The sequence below is a fragment of the Giraffa tippelskirchi genome, chromosome 8, assembly GCF_054371585.1.
Source record: "Giraffa tippelskirchi isolate mGirTip1 chromosome 8, T2T-mGirTip1v1.2.pri, whole genome shotgun sequence".
NCBI classification, from domain to species: Eukaryota; Metazoa; Chordata; class Mammalia; order Artiodactyla; family Giraffidae; genus Giraffa; species Giraffa tippelskirchi.
The window spans coordinates 6,459,261-6,478,609 of record NC_137282.1 but is presented as its reverse complement, the minus strand read 5'-3'; the positions used below and the strand labels follow the sequence as shown (position 1 = coordinate 6,478,609).

Sequence of the window (19,349 nt, the reverse complement as noted above, 5' to 3'; positions counted from 1 at the left end):
CCCTGGAGCCCTACAATGAGTACAGGTCAAGCAGGCATGCCCCTCAGCCGTTGACGACACAGATGACGGATGCGCGGCAGGTCAGAGGAGGTGGGAGGACCGACCGTCAGCGCAGGTGCGCCGCAAACCTAAGTTTTCTCAGCTAAGAACGTAGGATCATGGATATCTTTCCTGGTGGAAACATCACTTTTAAATGAACTGAATAACAAGTCCTGAGCTAATATAATCGACAGTAAAAGGCTGTGGAATGAAAGAAGGTGAATAGCGTTGTTTGTAAATTGGTAAACTCTAGTAAGTTTTTAACAACAAAGCATTTATCAAAGTTGTAAAATATATTTCTCAGTTAATTTGTATTAACTTAAAACATTACATGCCATATATGCTGTTCTGTAATATGTATGAATATGTCAGTATTGCATTGTGATTGGGGTAAGTACAAGCACGGACTGGCTTCAGACGGGTCTGTCTTCAGACCCCCAGCTCTGCCGTGTGATCTGTGTCAGGATTGCTTAACCATTAAGAGCGTTCGGTGTGTCATTTCAAAAAGTAGGGATAATAATACCACATTAATACAGTTGCTGTGAGATTAAATGGAAGCAGCTCTCTTAGCTCGGTGCCTCACGAAACACGGCCTCACAGACAGCTGTATTATCATCATCACTGGGGCATCAGTGTTGAGAAATAGCTTGAACATTATCACAGACGTACAGAAGTCTCACCAAGTGAAGGATCACGTACTCGAAGAGTCAGTTTCCAATCACAAACCAGGACATTTTGCTGTATCTGTTCTCTATCTAGGACTCTCATTGTCCCTTCCCTGCAGTTTTCTAATAATTTCATTCCTATCTGAATTTCAGCCCCAACGTCCCGTTGGATAACACACCTTTAGTCTGGCCTACAGCGGGCTTCAGCGCCGATGTCCTGTTGGGTAACACGCGTTTAGTCTGGCCCACAGCGGGCTTCAGCCCCTGTGTCCCATTGGATAGCACGCGTTTAGTCTGGCCCACAGCGGGCTTCAGCCCCGATGTCCCGTTGGATAACACGCATTTAGTCTGGCCCACAGCGGGCTTCAGCCCCGATGTCCTGTTGGATAACATGTGTTTAGTCTGGCCCACAGCAGGCTTCAGCCCCGACGTCCTGTTGGATAACATGCGTTTAGTCTGGCCCACAGCGGGCTTCAGCCCCGACGTCCTGTTGGATAACAGGTGTTTAGTCTGGCCCACAGCGGGCTTCAGCCCCGACGTCCTGTTGGATAACACGCGTTTAGTCTGGCCCACAGCGGGCTTCAGCCCCTGTGTCCTGTTGGATAGCACGCGTTTAGTCTGGCCCACAGCGGGCTTCAGCCCCTGTGTCCTGTTGGATAGCACACGTTTAGTCTGGCCCACAGCCATCTTCAGCCCCGATGTCCCGTTGGATAACACGCATTTAGTCTGGCCCACAGCCGGCTTCAGCCCCGATGTCCCGTTGGATAACACGCATTTAGTCTGGCCCACAGCGGGCTTCAGCCCCGATGTCCTGTTGGATAACACGCATTTAGTCTGGCCCACAGCCGGCTTCAGCCCCGATGTCCCGTTGGATAACATGCATTTAGTCTGGCCCGCAGCGGGCTTCAGCCCCGACGTCCTGTTGGATAACACGCGTTTAGTCTGGCCCACAGCGGGCTTCAGCCCCGATGTCCTGTTGGATAACACGTGTTTAGTCTGGCCCACAGCGGGCTTCAGCCCCTGTGTCCTGTTGGATAACACGCGTTTAGTCTGGCCCACAGTGGGATGTTGTTGTTGTTGCTCTTTTTATCGCCACATTTGAAAATTTGTGAGGCTTGTATAATTTATACTTCTAGCTACTTCTGAAAAACAATCAGAGCCAGCCACAGTGAACCCATATGCCCACCTGGGTGAAACTGGGCTACAGCTGCATGTCCCCTGCCCCTCGGGGTGTCTCTCCCTGGCTCCTGCACTCATCCGTGTGGCCTGCTTACAGATGAGGCTTAGTCAGGTTTTGATATTGGACCAGCGTTTAGACTTGATATTCAAATTAATGCATTAGGATATGTTCACAGGATTTTTGTTAAATTGATGTGTGACTGACATATAATATTACATTAGTTTCAGAACCACAACACGATGATTTGATCTCTATATGCATCGTGAAATGATCACTGTTATAACTGTAGTTAAAAACCCATCACCTTAGTTATCAAAATACTTTTCTTCTTGTGATGAGGACTTTTAAAATCTACTCTGTTAACAAGCTTTCAAATATACAATACAGTATTATTAACTCCAGTCACCATGGTGCACATACATCCCCATGACATTTATGTTATGACTGAAGGTTGTGCCTTTTAACCCCCTTTGCTCATTTCCCCCAGCCCCCATCCCTACCCACTCTCTGGCCAATTCTACCCATCTTTTCTCTGTAGGAACTTGCAGGGTTTGGGTGGTTTTGTTTTGTTTTAGTTTCCACGTATATGACATCACATGGTATTCATCCTTCTGACTCATTTCACGTAGACTAATACTCAGAAAGTTCATCCATCTTGTTGCAAATGGTGAGATTTCATTTTTTATGGGTGAATTCTTTTCTGTTTTGTGTGTGTGTGTGTAGATATATATATAGTTTTCCAGGTGGCTCACTGGTAAAGAATCCATGTGCCATCACAGGAGACACAGGAGACCTGGGTTCAATCCCTGGGTCAGAAAGATCCCCTGGAGGAGGAAATAGCAACCCACTCCAGTATTCTTGCCTGGAAAATTCCATGGACAGAGGAGCCTGGCGGGCTACAGTCCATGGGGTCATAAAGAGTCAGACAGAGCTGAGCACACATGTGTGCACAGACACACACACACAGACACCCACACACACATAGGGAAAGAGAGAGAGTAGTTTCTATCCATTCATGGGCATGTACATTGTTCCCATATCTTCAATATTATAAATAATGCTACAGTACACATAGGGGTCCATATATCTTTTTAATATATGTTATAATTAGCGTTTTTGTTTCCTTCAGTAAATACCCAGACATGGAATTGCAGGATCATCTGACAGTTCTAGTTTTACTTTTTCTCAGAAACTCCATACTGTTTTCCATTGTGGCTGCCTCAGTTTACGTTCCCACCAGCAGTGCACAAGGGTTCCCCTTTCTCCACATCTTTGCCACCACTTCTTATTTCTTTTCTTCTGATAATAGCCATTCTGACAGGTCTGAAGTGATGTCTCACTCTGGTTCTGATCTGCATTTCCCTGACGATTAGTGATACTGAGTATATTTTCATTTTTTTAATTTTCATTTGCCTGTTGGTCATCTCTACATCTTCTTGAAAAAAAAAGTCTATTCAATTCCCTGCCCACATTTTAATTGAATTCTTTGTTTCTTTGTGATTGAGTTGTGTGAATTCTTTGTATACTTTAGATAGTGACTCCTTATCAGACATACGGTTGGCAAATATTTTCTCCCATTCAGTACATTGCCTTTTCATTTTGATGATTTCATTTGTGTGCAGAAGCTTTTTAGTTTGAGCAATCTCACTGATTTACTTTTGCTTTTGTTGTCTTTACTTATTGTGTCAAATCTAAAAAATCATCACCAAGACCAACATCAAGGAGTTACTGCCTATGTTTTCTTCTAGGAGTGTTATGGCTTTAGGTCTTACATTCAGCTCTTTAATCCACTTAGAGCTAAATTTTGCATCTGATGTAAATAATTGTCCAGTTCCACTCTTCTGCATGTGGCTGTTCTATTGTCCTAACACCATTTATTGAAGAGACTGTCCTTGCCCCATTGTATAGTCAAGGCTCCTTTGTCACAAGTCAGTTGACCATACATGTGGGCTTATTCTGGCTGGCTGTCCTATGCCATTGATCGGGATGTCTGTTTTTATGTCACTGTCATACCGTTTGATTACTGTAGCTTTGTAATATACTTTGAAATCAGGGGGCATAATGCCTCTAGCTTTTTTGTCCTTTCTCAAAATGGCTTTTGCTACTTGGAGTCTTTTGCAGTTCCACACAAAGTCTAGGATTGTTTATTCTATTTCTGTGAAAAATGCCACTGGAATTTTGATAGCTAGTGCATTAAATCTGTAGATTGCTTTGGGTATTATACCACATTTTAATGATATTCATTCTTCTAATCCGTGAATACAGAAAGTCTTTCAGTTTATTTGGTCATCTTCAATTCTTTTCATGACTTTCTTATAGTATAGGTTTTTCACTTGCTTCATTAAATGTATTCCTAGACATTTTATTCTTAAAGATGAAATTACAAATGGGATTACTTTCTTCATTTCTCTTCCTGGTAGTTCATTATTAGTGTTTAGAAATCAACAGATTTTTGTATATTGATTTGATATCCTGCAACTTTATTGAATTTTTAAGCTAGTTTTAAAAATTTAACAGGGTTTTTTTTTTTTTTGGTAGGGTCTAAGGTTTTCTATATATAATATCATGTTATCGCCAAGTAGTTACAGTTTTACCTCTTTTCCAGTTTAAATTCCTTTTATTTCCTTCTCTTGGCTAATTTCTCTGGCCAGGAATTCCAATATGATGTTGAATAAAAACAGTAAGAGTGGACATCCTTGTCTTATTCCTGATATTAGAACAAAAGCTTTCAGTTTTCTGATGTAAATTGTTGCAACCACTATGGGTATTAGCTGTAGGATTGTCATATATGGCTGCTTTTGTTGAGGGATATGTTTACAGTATTAACAGGGGAAAACTATTTCTACTTAAGTTTTTGCTCACCAGGGAGTTTAGTACGAATAATAAATCATTATGTTGTATACTTGAACCTAATGTTATATGTCAATTCTACTGTTGTTGTTCAATCACTGTCATGCCCGACTCTGTGACCCCATGGACTGTAGCACGCCAGACTCCTCTCTTCTCCATTATCTCCCAGAGTTTGCTCAGATTCATGTCGGTTGAGATGGTGATGCTATCTGACCATCTCATCCTCTGCCGCCCCCTTATCCTTTTGCCTTCAGTCTTTCCCAGCATCAGGGCCTTTTCCAGTGAGTCAGTTCTTCACATCAGGTGGCCAAAGTATTAGAGCTTCAGCTTCAGCATCAGTCCTTCCAATGAATATTCATGACTGATTTCCTTTAGGATGGACTGATTTTACCTCCTTGCAGTCCAGCAAACTCTCAAGAGTCTTCTCCAACACCACAATTCGAAAGCATCGATTCTTCGGCACTCAGCCTTCATTATGGTCCATCTCTCACATCTGTACATGACTACTGGAAAAACCATAGCTTTGACTATACAGACCTTTGTCAGCAGAGTGATGTCTCTGCTTTTTAATACATTGTCTAGGTTTGGCAATTATGCCTCAATTTTAAAAAATAGAACTTAGTGGCACCCCACTCCAGCACTCTTGCTTGGAAAATCCCATGGACGGAGGAGCCTGGTAGGCTACCGAAGAGTCAGACACGACTGAGCGACTTCACTTTCACTTTTCCCTTTCATGCACTGGAGAAGGAAATGGCAACCCACTCCAGTATTCTTGCCTGGAGAATCCCAGGGACGGCGGAGCCTGGTGGGCTGCCGTCTATGGGGTCACACAGAGTCGGCCACGACTGAAGCGACTTAGCAGCAGCAGCATACTTTGAATAATGTTATTCAACCGTCCTTAAGACACAGCAACCATATATGTAACTGAAACACTTTGCTGTACACCTGAAACTAACACAATATTGTACACCAACTATATTCCAAGATAAAATAAAAGTTAAATTTAAGAAAATAAAAAGACACAGCAGTCAAGTGGAAGGTGATCTTAAGGTGTAGAAAAGACATTTTAAGAGGAATGTGCTCCGTATAAATACTCATGACACCTTATTGACCAATTCTACCCTCAGAATGAATGAAATGAAAAAATACGTGTGCGTGTATGTGTGTATATATTTGTGTGTATTTATGTATCTATGTAAGAGTTTGGAGTATTGTGTCAGCATAAATGATAATTAGAGGTTGCATCTTCATTCACTTTCAGGTTTGGTTTAGTACACCTCCAGAGCTACTCATCAAATCTTGTGGGAGGTGTGTGTGTTTAGTATTATCTTTGGCTGCATTCCCCCCACCCCGGCTTTTGGTGATAATGAAGTTTGATCAGGGTATGTGAGTGTTGGTTGCATTTTCAGAACAGATTTTCCTTTAGTAATCAATTATCGTAAAGCATTAAAAAGATTCAGGGAAATCCCTTTGTAATTTTGCCATTGGAAAGGATAAGGATTAGATTTGTTGCGTTATATATATATATCATATTATAATATAATATGATATATATTATATGATATAAATATAATATATTTATATTATAGAAATAATTATGTATTTAATATATATAATTATATATAAATTAATTATATAATATATAATTAATATAATATATATACATACATACATATTCACATACAAAGAGTACTTTGCCTTCTGGTATAACAGGTTTGTTGAATTTTACGAGGTCCTCTATAATAAATTTTTGTTGTGTGATGTACAGCTGACAGAGTAACATGAATATTCCAACTTGAAACTGAGTTATCTCTTCAAGCAAAATATTCTCAAGAGCAAAACATTTGAAAAAGTTGATCTAGGGCAGAATTGAATTTATTTGACATTTTCTAGTTGCCTAGATATCATTTTCTACCTCTATGAATAGATAGTTTTTTATCTTTAATAATTGTTAAATTTCTCTGATTAGTATTGTGTGTGTTAGTATATAAAGAACCATTAATGATCTGTCTCTTCTCAAAAACCCACTATTACCTGTGGGTTCAAGGTGGCTCTTACAAGTAATAGAATCCACTTAAAGACACTTACAGCAAGAGTCTCCTGAGGCTGGAGCTAGACATTGACCCTGGACTTCTGTACGGGCAGCCTCCAGAGACATTCACTATATAATAGGTTGTCCTACTTCTTCAGTAAATTTGCGTTCTTCCAAAAGAGCATTCAATTTACAACATGGTCTCTGTGCCTTGATTTACCCCTTATTTTCTTTTGCTATTTTGCCATTTCTATATTTGATGATATGATAATTTCTGTATATGATGTCCTGATAATGATGAAATGTGTCCTACATTTTACTAGCTACCCAATAGTTAAACTGACTACTAGAGCCACACTGAAGAAATCCCGTGGAGTCTGTCAAGACATGGCTAAAGATCCACGTATTGCGTCTTAAGTAACATAAAATCTGTAACAAAGCATCTTTGTCCTAAATTGCAGCAAGTTTCTCTAGAAAGGGGATTCACTACCTGTGTGCAGTCTTTCTGATCACACACATGTAGACTGCCTCTCACACTTGGGCCAGACGTGTTAAAAGGCAGGAAGAGTCTACAAGGCAGTTCTGCTCTGCTCTGCTGGGTCACCCGGGGAACATTCTGACCCTGCCATTTCCTCATTTGGAAGATGAGTCATTTGATAACGTCTCATCCGCCTTTTCCCATCTTAAAGTAAATGAGATGAGTCTAATAAGTCCAAATCTCTCTTTTAAAAAAAATGCTCCAACTCCATCATACTGTTATTTTGCACATAGTTATCCTTTCTTCAGTGCAATCTGCAGTTTTGGTTTTATGTCTTAGAGATGCACTTGTGTTTTCTTATGTTATAAACATCTTACTCAAAATTAGGAAGCTAGAGGTGTGAGGTAGTTTTTTCCTAGGTTAGTCGTCTTAGTGGAACAACTTGATTACAAAAGGTTTATGTGTGATACCAGAGCTGGGAGCCTGGTGAGGCGGTCTTATATGCTGTCTTGTCTGTAGCATTGTTATTGTCAAGGCTCTAAGAGAACTTTCTGTCTCCCTCTCCCCCACCTCACACACATCAGGATAACACTCGCTAACTGTAAGGCAGAACTATGAGGTGAGATCAATAAAAGCTGCCTAAGTCATTGATGTAGAAACTCTGGAATTACTCTGAAATAGTTTCCCGTGACTGGGCTTCAGTCTCCCTTCCGTTCCTCTTGCTCATTAAGTTGTTATGAGAACTGTTATATCTAGTCCATTAATGAAAAGGTATGAATTGCATCTTAAGTAATGGAAAATCTGTTACCAAGCATTCCAAAGGCAATTTGGGAATTGCAATTTCCAAACTAGTGAAGCTGTATGACCATATTTTGAATAAGAAAAATAGACCACATGATGTAATTTTAGTTCGTCCTGTTTCCCTGTGGTAGAATGTAGCCCGGCGGTGTGTGCTGTAGTTATGAAAGACGTTTTCTGCTTCGTGGGACGTCTCTGTGTATCTCTGAGTGCTGCCTGCCCTGTGTCTTTAGCTCACCTGTGTCTTCCTCTTTCCTGCAGCACCAACAGGATGACCTGCGGGGGCCCTGGGAGCCGCTGGCTGACTCAGTCAAGCCTTTCAGCTTTTGTCATTTGCTGAATTACAAATGTAGAACAGGATGAAGAGAGTAATTCCATCTTGTTTTCTCTCTTTCCAGGCTCTGTACAACTCAATCAAGAATGAGAAGCTCGAATGGGCGGTGTGAGTATGCTGCGTGTCAGCCTGTTAGGAGATGGGCTGCGTGCCCTTTTCTTGCTGTCTTTCTTTGTGCCTCATCAGTGTTCCTGGGGAAGGATAAATTGCACAGCCAGTTCTCATTTTACACCACCAGTGTCTTATCTTCTCTGTATAAGACATGTAAACCCTGAGTATTCCACGTCTTTTTCTTGGTACCAACATGCTCCTATTCTTATTTCAAACTGTTTGCTATGCTTATGTACAATTAATTATCTTTTTATTAGAAAAAAATGGCATTCAGAAAGAAAATATAAGTTAAGTAGGTAAAAAACTCCAAAATTTTTTCTAAAATCTAATACACATGATGCAGGTACCATACACTTATTCTAATTATCTCCTTCTTATCATTATAGATCAAGATTTTCTAATTCTATTTCCTATGACACTAATTATACCAGGATATTGATAGATAAGCTTTGAGGAGTATAGTACTTGTATGTAATGAAGTCCACATAAAAAGTCCGTAGAAAAAATAGCAATAGCAATGCAAGAAGTAGCATTTCCTAAAAGATTTCGCACAATTGTGTAAGTTTAGACAGTAGTTATAGGAAAGGTGCTGCTGTAAAATTTGTAGGGTAATATTCACTTGCATAGGAGGAACCTTGATACTCTTTTATTTTTATTGAAGTATACTTGATGTCCAGTATTATATAAATTACAGGTATACAACATAGTGATTCACAATTTTTAAAGGGTATAGTCCATTCATAGTTGTTAAGTTCTGGCTATATTCCCTATGTTGTACCATATATCCATGTAGCTTGCTGCTGCTGCTAAGTCGCTTCAGTCGTGTCCGACTCTGTGCGACCCCATAGATGGCAGCCCACCAGGCTCTGCCATCCCTGGGATTCTCCAGGCAAGAACACTGGAGTGGGTTGCCATTTCCTTCTCTAATGCATGAAAGTGAAAAGTGAAAGTGAAGTCGCTCAGTCGTGTCCAACTCTTCAAGACCCCATGGACTGCAGCCCACCAGGCTCCTCCGTCCATGGGATTCTCCAGGCAAGAGGACTGGAGTGGGTTGCCATTGCCTTCTCCGCCATGTAGCTTAGTTTGTACCTAATAGTTTGTACCTCTCAATCTGCCCTTGTATTGTCCCTACCACCTTTCCTCTCCCCACTGGTTCATTTTCTACATCTATTAATCTTCTTCTTTCTTGCTGTAGTTAATAGTTTGCTGTATGTTTTAGATTCCACATTTAAGTGGTATCACACAGTATTTCTTTTTCTCTCTCTGACTTATCACTTAGCGTACTGCCCTCGAGGTCCATCCATGTTGCTGCAAATGGAAAATTTCATTCTGTATATGGCTGAGTAGTATTCCGTTGTGTATATACATCACATCTTCTTTATCCATTCCTTGCTTGGTAGGCACGTAGGTTGCTTCCATATCTTGGCAGTTGTAAATCATGCTGCTAGAAACATGAGGGTGCATACATCTTTTTGAATTAGTGCTTTTTCCCCAGATATTTACCCAGCAGTGGGATTGCTGAATCATACGGAAGTTCTACCTTCAGGCTTTTGAGAAACCTCCATACTGTTCTCACAGTGGCAGCACCAATTTGCATTCCCACCAACAGTGTCTGAGGGGTCCCTTTCCTCCACATCCTCACCAGCATTCGTTGTTTGTGTTCTTTTTGATGACAACCATTCTGACAGCTGTGAAGTGATATCTCATTGTGATTTTGATTTGCATTTCCCGTTTGATTAGTAATGTTAACCATTTATTCATGTGCCTCTTGGCCACCTGCATATTCTCTTTGGAAAAATATCTATTCAGGTCTTCCATCCATGTTTTTATCATTTGCAAGTATTTTCTCCCATTCAGTAGGTTGTCTTTTTGTTTTCTCAGTGATTTGTTTTGCTATGCGAAACCTTTTAAATTTAAAGGCTTCACTTGTTTATTTTTGCTTTTATTTCTTTAACCTTAGGAGATGGGTACAAAAAAAATATTGCTATGGTTTATGTTAAAGAATGTTCTGCCTATGTTTTCTTCTAGGAGTTTTATAGTATCTAGTCTTCCACTGAGGTCTTTAATCCACATAGACTTTATTTTTGTATATGGTGTTCAAATGTTCTAATTTCTTTCTTTTACATGCAGCTGTCCAGTTCTCACAACACCGCTTACTGAAGGGACTGTCTTTTCTCTATTGTGTAGTCTTACCTCCTTTGTCGTAGATTAACTGTGTATCTGTACACAGATCTGTACACCCTGTCCTTCCCCCACTATATCCACAAGTCTGCTCTCTATGTCTGCATCTCCACTACTGCCCTGCAGATAGGTTCATCCGTACCCTCTTTCTAGATTCCTAATACACAATATTTGTTTTTCTCTTTCTGACTTACTGCACTGTGTTTAATAGGCTCTAGGTTCATCCACCTCATTAGAACGGACTTAAATGCATTTCTTTTTGTGTCTGAAAGCCACATACTCTTAGCAAGTCTTTGCTAGGCAGGGATCACATCTGGATGTATATTAAGAGAGATATATGTTAAATTTATAGTCTCATGAAATGCTTCTAGAATTACTGTTCATCTATCCCACAAACAACCTTTGAAGCAGCTGTTTCTGTGCCTGGCCCTGTGGTAAAACCTAGATACACATTTGAAAAAGACAGAGGTTCTCTACCTAATAAGAACGTAGCATGGGAGCAACTGGAGGGGGTGGGCTGTATCTGGACAAACACAGGAAAGCAGTAGTGAGGAATACCGTCAGCCGGGTGCCTGTGGAAGGTCCTGGCTCCCTCCTGCAGTACAATCACCATTTCTTCCCCACTTCCTTGGTTAGGTTGTTCTTTATTCATAAAGCTTCTTTGTACTAGGCAGTATGCTGGAAATTTACAGAAAAGAAAAAGCATTAAGACATTTTCCTTGGCCTTAAGAAATCTTACAGTCTGATAGACAAACATGTATTTATTTTTATTTGTTTACTTATTTTTTTAAATAAGGGGTGGTTACTCTTTCTGATTGGGATAGGATGGTAAGGTGAGTTGAAGTGGATAAAAGGCACTTATAACTTAAGTTAGAATTGCTTAAAATTTAGCTACCAGTAGACCTTCAGAGAATACAGCAATTAATAGAAAAAGGATAATAAAATAAGTGCAGTATCATTCAGAAGGAAAGTTAATGGTGGTCTTCTACTTTGGACCCTCATATGTACTGCTCTTATTGTATTTAGGATTAAATATGATATTTAATTGTAAGAAGCATTAAAAATTCATGTATCCAGCTTCGTTCTTAGAACACACAGCAGAATTAAATGTAAATAATATACTTTTGGGCCCTCGACTCTCCTGCTTCCCCCAGTGTCTGGGTTGCAGCAGCACTGACCTTGCTTTCATTATGTGTAGCTGTTCTTTAACTCTGAATAAGCATTTTTACAACCTTGTATCATGGGATAATCTATGCTATTTTATGTTGCTCTATAACTCAATTTACCAGAATAGTTCAATACCTTTGTTTTTGCTTATAAATTAAATTGTTTTCTGTCTACCCTCCTATATCGGATTGTCCTGGCTGACATATGATGCCCTGGCACATGGACCTTTCTGTCTGTCGGATCCTGTGTTAATGGAAGCCTTCAGCTTTCAGAAGTGCGGTTTTAAATACCAATAGGCCATTGTTTGGCCTCTTTATCCTTTTTTAAATGAGCTTTAGTTTGGCTAGTGTTCTCTTTAGGCATCACAGCCTTGGCATGGCAGAGGGGCTTGTGTAACTCCGTGAAGCTCTGAGCCATGCTGTGCAGGGCTACCAAGGTGGGCTGGTCATAGTTTAGAGTTCTGACGAAACATGGTCCACTGGAGAAGGAAATGGCAGCCCACTCTAGTATTCTTGCCTGGAGAATCCCCATGCATAGAGGAGCCTAGGGGGCTATAGTTCATAGCATCACAAAGAGACGGATATAACTAAAGCAACTTAGCACCCACACACCAATAAGAAAGAAGTGACTGGGCCAAAGAGGGAATCAGCTGTGGATGTATCTGGTGGTGAAGGTAAAATCCAGTGCTGTAAAGAGCAATACTGCAAAGGAACCTGGAATGTTAGGTTCATGAATCAAGCTAAATTGGATGCAGTCAAGCAGAAGATGGCAAGAGTGAACATTAACATCTTTAGGAATCAGTGAACTAAAATGGATGGGAATGGGAGAGTTTAATTCAGAATACCATTAGATCTACTCCTATGGGCAAAAATCCCTTAGAGGAAATGGAGTAGCCTTCAGAGTCAACAAAAGAGTCCAAAATGCAGTACTTGGGGGTAATCTCAAAACTGCAGAATGATCTCGATTCATTTCTAAGGCAAACCATTCAGTATCACAGTAATCAAACTCTGTGCCCTAACCACTGATGCCACTGAAGCTGAAGTTGAATGTTTATATGAAGACCTTCTAGAACTAACACCAACAAAAGATGTCCTTTTCATCATAGGGGATTGGAATGAAAAGTAGGAACTCAAGAGATACCTGGAATAATAGGCAAGTTTGACTTTGAGTACAAAATCAAGCAGGACAAAGGCTAACAATTTTCTCAAATGAACACGTTGATCATAGCAAGTACCCTTTTCCAACACAAGAGATGACTCTACATATGGACATCACCAGATGATCAATTACTAAACTCAGATTGATTATATTCTTTGCAGCCAAAGATAGAGAAGCTGTATACAGTCAGCAAAAACAAGACCTGGAGCTGACTGTGGCTCAGATCCATGAGCTCCTTAGTGCAAAATTCAGGCTCAAATTGAATAACATAGGGAAAACCACTAGGCCATTTGGGTATGACCTAAATCAAATCCCCTATGATTATACAGTGGAAATGATGAATAGATTCAAGGAATTAGATCTGATAGAGTGCCTGAAGAACTGTGAACAGAGGTTCGTAACATCGTACAGAAGGCAGTCACCAAAACCATCCCAAAGAAAAAGAAATGCAAGAAGGCAAAGTGTTTGTCTGAGGAGGCTTTCAAATAACTGAGGAAAGAAGTGAAGCAAAAGGCAAGGGAGAAAGGCAAATATATACCCAACTGAATGCAGAGTTGCAGAGTATACTAAGGAGAGATAAGAAGGGCTTCTTAAAAGAACAATGCAAAGAAATAGAGGCTAACAATAGAATGGGAAAGATTAGAGATCTCTTCAAGAAAACTGGAGATATCAAGGGAATATTTCATGCAAGGATGGGCATGATAAAGGACAGAAATAGTAAGGACCTAACTGAAGCAGAAAAGATTAAGAAGTGGCAAGAATACACAGAAGAACTATACAAGAAAGATCTTAATGACCTGGATGACAGTAGTGTGGTCACTCACCTAGAGCCTGACATCCTGGAGTGTGAAGGCAAATGGGCCTTAGGAAGCATCACTACAAACAAGGCTAGTGGAGGTGATAGAATTCCAGCTGAGCTATTTCAAATCCTAAAAGATGATGCTGTTAAAGTGCTACATTCAATATGCCACCAAATTTGGAAAGTGCAGCAGTGGCCATAGGACTAGTAAAGATCAGTTTTCATTCCAGTCCCCAAAGAAGGGCAGTGCCAAAGAATGTTCAAACTACTGTACAATTGTGCTCATTACACATGCTCAAAATCCTTCAAGCTGGGCTTCAGCAGTAGGTGAACTGAGAACTTTCAGATGTACAAGAGGTGTTTCAAAGAGGCCAAGGAACCAGAGACCAAATTGCCAACATTTGCTGTATTATGGAGAAAACAAGGGAGTTCCAGAAAAACATCTGCTTCATTGACTATAATAAAGCCTTTGACTGTGTGGATCACAACAAACTATGGGAAATTCTTAAAAAGATTTAAAAAAAAAAAGATAGGAGTACCAGACTACCATAACTGTCTCCTGAGAAACCTGCCTGCAGATCAAGAAGCAGCAGTTAGAACCAGACATGGAACAACAAACTGGTTCAAAATTGGGAAAGGAGTACATCAAGGCTGTAGATCGTCACCCTGCTTATTTAACTTAGATGCAGAGTACATCATGAGAAATGCGGGCTGAATGAATCACAAGCTAGAATCAAGATTGCTGGGAGAAATACCAACAGCCTCAGGTATGCAGATGATACCACTTTAATGGAAGAAAGTGGAAAGGAACTAAAGAGCCTCTTGATGAAGGTGAAAGAGGAGAGTGAAAAAACTGGCTTGAAATTCAACATTCAGAATCTAAGATCATGGCATCCGGTCCCATCACTCCAAGGCAAACAAGAGGAGAAAGATTAAGCAGTGACAGATTTTCTTTTCTTGGGCTCCACCATCATCACTCAATTTGGTCACCCTTACAAGCCTAACTGAAGAATACTAATCATGCTGGAATCTTAATAATAATTCTAATGTTAATATTAGGTGGAACTCACAAATTTAGAAGATAATCTATGTGACCATTAGGTAAAAATATAAAGGATGTTATTGGTTTGATTGTTCTGTTTATCAGTGAAAATGGTTTGAGTATAAGATAAGGAACAAAAAACAGCAATGCCTTAGTTATAAAAAGGTGATAATTAACTTGAATTAGATTTTGAGCTGAAGAGTTGATTTTGCTTAAAAATTCGTTGGCTAAAAATGATACTGAATGTGGATCCTGGATTTTGGTATTTAAAGGAAGATCTCAGGGTGTAGAATTAGGGAAAGTTCTCTCACTTAACTTTTTGAAGTATAATTTTATGAAGAATCTGAATCATAGCTCGTGCTTAGCATTTTATCTGTAAGTAGCTGTTTTTCTCAGCCAGCTCAAATATGGTGAACTCAGGTAGACAGGAAACTGGACACATTTGTCACCCAACTTTTAGCTTTAAAATTAAGAGCAAGTTAAAAAAAAAAAAGAGGTCAGCTTTCTGTGTAAGTGGCATCTTGATGAGATTGAGATGGATACTTAGAATTTTTAAGAATTTTATTGTTATAACAGCTTTAATATCCAGAAGAATGAGATGAAAGCGATATAATTTACAAACATTATCTTTAACTGCAGAATATGCTGAGCAAACAGGTTGGAGAGCAAATGGAATGTGGCTGTAATGTCAGTAGCCCACTCATTCCAAAGCAGCTTTAAATCCCTGAGATACAAAAAGGTTTAGAGGTTGGGATATAAGGAAAGTTTTTTCCTAATATGCTGATGATGTAGAATTTTATATCATCTATATCAATTGCTAAGCCTTTGCTTAGAAGAAAATACAATAAATATAATTTCTACATGAATATGCACACAATGGCTAACAGTACCTGGTCCATTTTAGACCATAGTTGTTTGGATTCCACTGAGCATTTTGTATGTGTTCATGGTAATATACACACAAAACCTACATTTTCCTAGGTGAAAAATTTAGCCTGATCAGTAATGAGAAAGTTATTTTTAGTTGCCCATTAAAGTTTTCATAGTACATCTTTTGAAAACATCTAACATCAGTCTTGACCCCAGTATACTTCCAACAATGTTTTTTTAAACTGTATTAATATCTGCAGTTAATATTTTCTTAGTTTGGAAAGCATGCTATAGTAATTGTACATGTAGTCAGATCCTTTATTTCAGAAAACCTACCTCCTCCTCCCATCTGGCAGCATTCTTGTTAGTGTTAAAAGGCTAATGATGGAGCTTGACATTTTAATATAAGCATATTCTCTTTTTTACAGGTAAGATATCTGTGTCAGAATAAGGTAATTTTAGAAAATAAAATGTATTTCCCATTTTCATCAGAATGTTAAAATTGACCTTAATTTTTTTATTTTTTTTTTTTGGTCAGTGACAAAGACAGATCCATTTTAAACTCAACCTGCCTGTGCCACATGATGTAAATTAGAAGCCCCATGACAAGTCAGCACATTGTTTATAATATTATTCTTCACTTTATTTTCCAGCAATGACTTGATCACAGTATTGGGTTTATATTCAACTTAATGTTCTGTGCCTGCACTCAACCACTATATTCATTTTCTAGGAATGGATTTACTGAGGTGTAACTTTGTTGTTCATGGTTGCTCAGTCACGTTTGACTCTGCGACCCCATGGACTACAGCACGCCAGGCCTTCCTGTGCTCCACCATCTCCCACAGTTTGCTCAAGCTCACGCCCATTGAGTCGGTGATGCCATCCAACCATCTCATCCTCTGTCATCCCCTTCTCCTCCTGCCCTCAATCTTTCCCAGCATCAGGGTCTTTTCCAGTGAGTCAGCTCTTCACATCAGGTGGCCAAAAGCATTGGAGCGTCAGCTTCAGCATCAGTCCTTCTAATGAATATTCAGGGTTGATTTCCTTTAGGATTGACTGGTTTGATCTCCAGTGTAACTTATATACTGTAAAATTCATCCATTTAAGTGTCCGATCTCATGGTTTTTTATAAATTTACAGAGCTGTATGGTAATCACCACAGTTCCATCACCCAACTAGACTCCATACAGATTCCTTTTGCTTATTATTCAGCGTGTTTGATATGAACTCTTCCCTTCTCGCTGGTCCTACACTGGTTTATGCTCAACTCTATCAAAATGTGTATTATAATACCCCTTTTTATAAAAACATACTACCCATTATCATTTGTATTTTCCCCCCTGCTGGACTATGAGTCCTTCAAAGGCCTTAACTGTTTTGATCTTCTCACTGCCTAGAACACTGCCTGGCAGCTAAAGGCTCCTTGGAATCGTTTCTGAGCTGGCAGTGACTCCCTCCTGGAGACAAGCAAGGGCTTGGCTGCCCGCTGCCTTCTGTGCTCAGCAGGCATCCCTGTAGATGGTGACTTTCAAATCTTTTTAATCAGGGAGGCCCCCTGCTACCTGCCCATGTGAGGCTGACCTGTCTGAACCTTGATTTTTCGCTGTGTTGATAACCTCTATCTATTTTGGGTGGTTGTGGGGTTAAGAAATTAAGTTAGGATGATGTTCATGGTAACGACTAGATGCTCAAGGTGGAGGACCTAATTCATACCCCACTCCTGTTTTTAATGTTCTGGCAAGAGAAGTACGTACACAAAATACTGAGTCAAATGAAGTGAGTCATCCCCTTTATAACCCTAAGTTCAAGGCACCCTAGAAAGTTAGATTGGAAATGCAGTGGGGATCTGGGTGACTGCCGGACATGCGAGGCTCAGTACCCCTAACTTGAATACAGGCTGAGAAACCAGAACTAAAGGAGCAGAGGCAAACCTGACCCTCTGGGTTTGCCGAGGGATGCTGGGGGTGGGTGCTGAGAAGCACAGTGAAGTTCACAATTCAGAGACAGGCTGATGAAAGACCGAGACCAAATCCGAGAGCTGTGGAATGCCTCCCTTCCCCATGATAGCCCTATTTGTAGCAGTTGCTTTTACTCGGTACATTGATTCTGACTTTCAAGAGAAAATTATAAGCCATACTAAAAGGTGCATGGTTTGGAAAGACAGAGCTATCATCAAAACCAGAGTCAGGCATGGCTTGAAATTTGGAATCATCAGACCAGGAACTTAAAACAACAATGATGACTATGCCATGGGCTCTAATGAATACAGTAGACAGCATGCAGAGCAGATGGACAGTGTGAGCAAAGCAATGGAAATCTAAGAAGAATCAAGAAGAAATGCCGGAGATCAAAAACACTGTAACAGAAGTAGAGAATGCTTTTGATGAGCTCATTAGTAGACTGGTCACATCTGAGAAAAGAATCTCTGCGAGCTTAAGAATTTGTCAAGAAAAGCTTCAAAAACAGAAAAGCAAGAGAAGAAACACTTGGAAGAAGAGAAGGAACAAAATATCCAAGAACTCTGGGGCAACTTCAAAAGATTAAAAACATACGCATAATGAGTGCCAGAAAGAGAAAGAGAGAGGAGGAGAGAGAGAGACACACGCAAGGCCTGGGGAAGAGGGACCAAAAATACTCAAAGCAGCAGTGGCTGAGAATTCTCCCCAAGCCAGAGTCAGACACCAAGCTATCAATCCAGGAAACCGAGAAAACCAAGCGGGATAAGAATTACAGCTGTGAAAAAAAAAGTGCAGCCAGGCATTTCATTTACATCCTGCAGAAAATCAAAGATAAGGAAAACAGTGTTTAAAGAAGCTGGATGAGAAAAGCACCTTACCTTTGAAAGAACAAACCCAAGAACCTCTGACTCAGACTATGTAAGCAGAGTATAGTGAGACAGTTAAAGTATTGAGAGAAAAACCTCACCAACCTAAAATTCTGTGTTCTGAAAAATTACTAACTCAAAAAGACGCATGCTGCCCAGTGTGTGTAGCCGCACTGTTCACAATAGTCAAGGTATGGATACAACCTAAGTGAACATCAGCAGATGAACAGATAAAGATGTGATACACACACACACACACACATGCAGAAATATGCACACTGGAGTAGGACTCAGTCACAAAAAGAAGGAAATTTTGCCATTGGCAACAACCTGCAAGGACTTGGAGGGTACTATGCTTCGTAAAATAAGTCATACAGAGAAAGGAAAATACTATGTCATATCACTTATTGTGGAATCTAAAAAATAAAGCATACTAGTCAATATAACAACAACAACCAAAAAGAAAAAAAAGCAGTCACAAAGAGAACCGGCTAGCATTCACCAGTGAAGAGAGAGAAGCAGGGGAGGAGACAGAGGTAGAGGGTTAAGAGGCACAAACTACTCTGTACAAAATAAGCTACAAGCAAACATGGTACAGCATGGGGAGTATAAGCAGTATTTTATAATAACTATAAATGGAGTATAACCTTTCAAATTGTGAATCACTATATTGTACACCTGTAACTTACATAATGTTATACATTAACTATACGTCAGTGAAAAAGAAATAAGGACGTCATCCAGATGGCAGCCCAGGCTGTTCCTGACTTTACTCCCCCTCCTAAGAACAAGTAACAAAAGAAAGACACCCCTGAGAG

At 39.9% G+C, this 19,349-nt stretch overlaps 1 protein-coding gene across 41 annotated transcripts in view; it reads left to right on the top strand.

The window, feature by feature from the left end:
* The window catches only part of PSD3 (pleckstrin and Sec7 domain containing 3), a 540,565-nt gene that overhangs the window by 348,579 nt on the left and 172,637 nt on the right, over nucleotides 1-19,349 (top strand). For all 41 annotated transcript variants that reach the window (XR_014062388.1, XR_014062392.1, XR_014062391.1 and 38 more), the window contains one exon: nucleotides 8,441-8,484. Coding sequence is in view for 21 of the 41 variants with exons in the window: in XM_081521119.1 (XP_081377245.1) it covers nucleotides 8,441-8,484 (44 nt within the window). In the remaining 20 variants the exon portion in view is untranslated. The remainder of the gene's footprint in view (nucleotides 1-8,440; nucleotides 8,485-19,349) is intronic.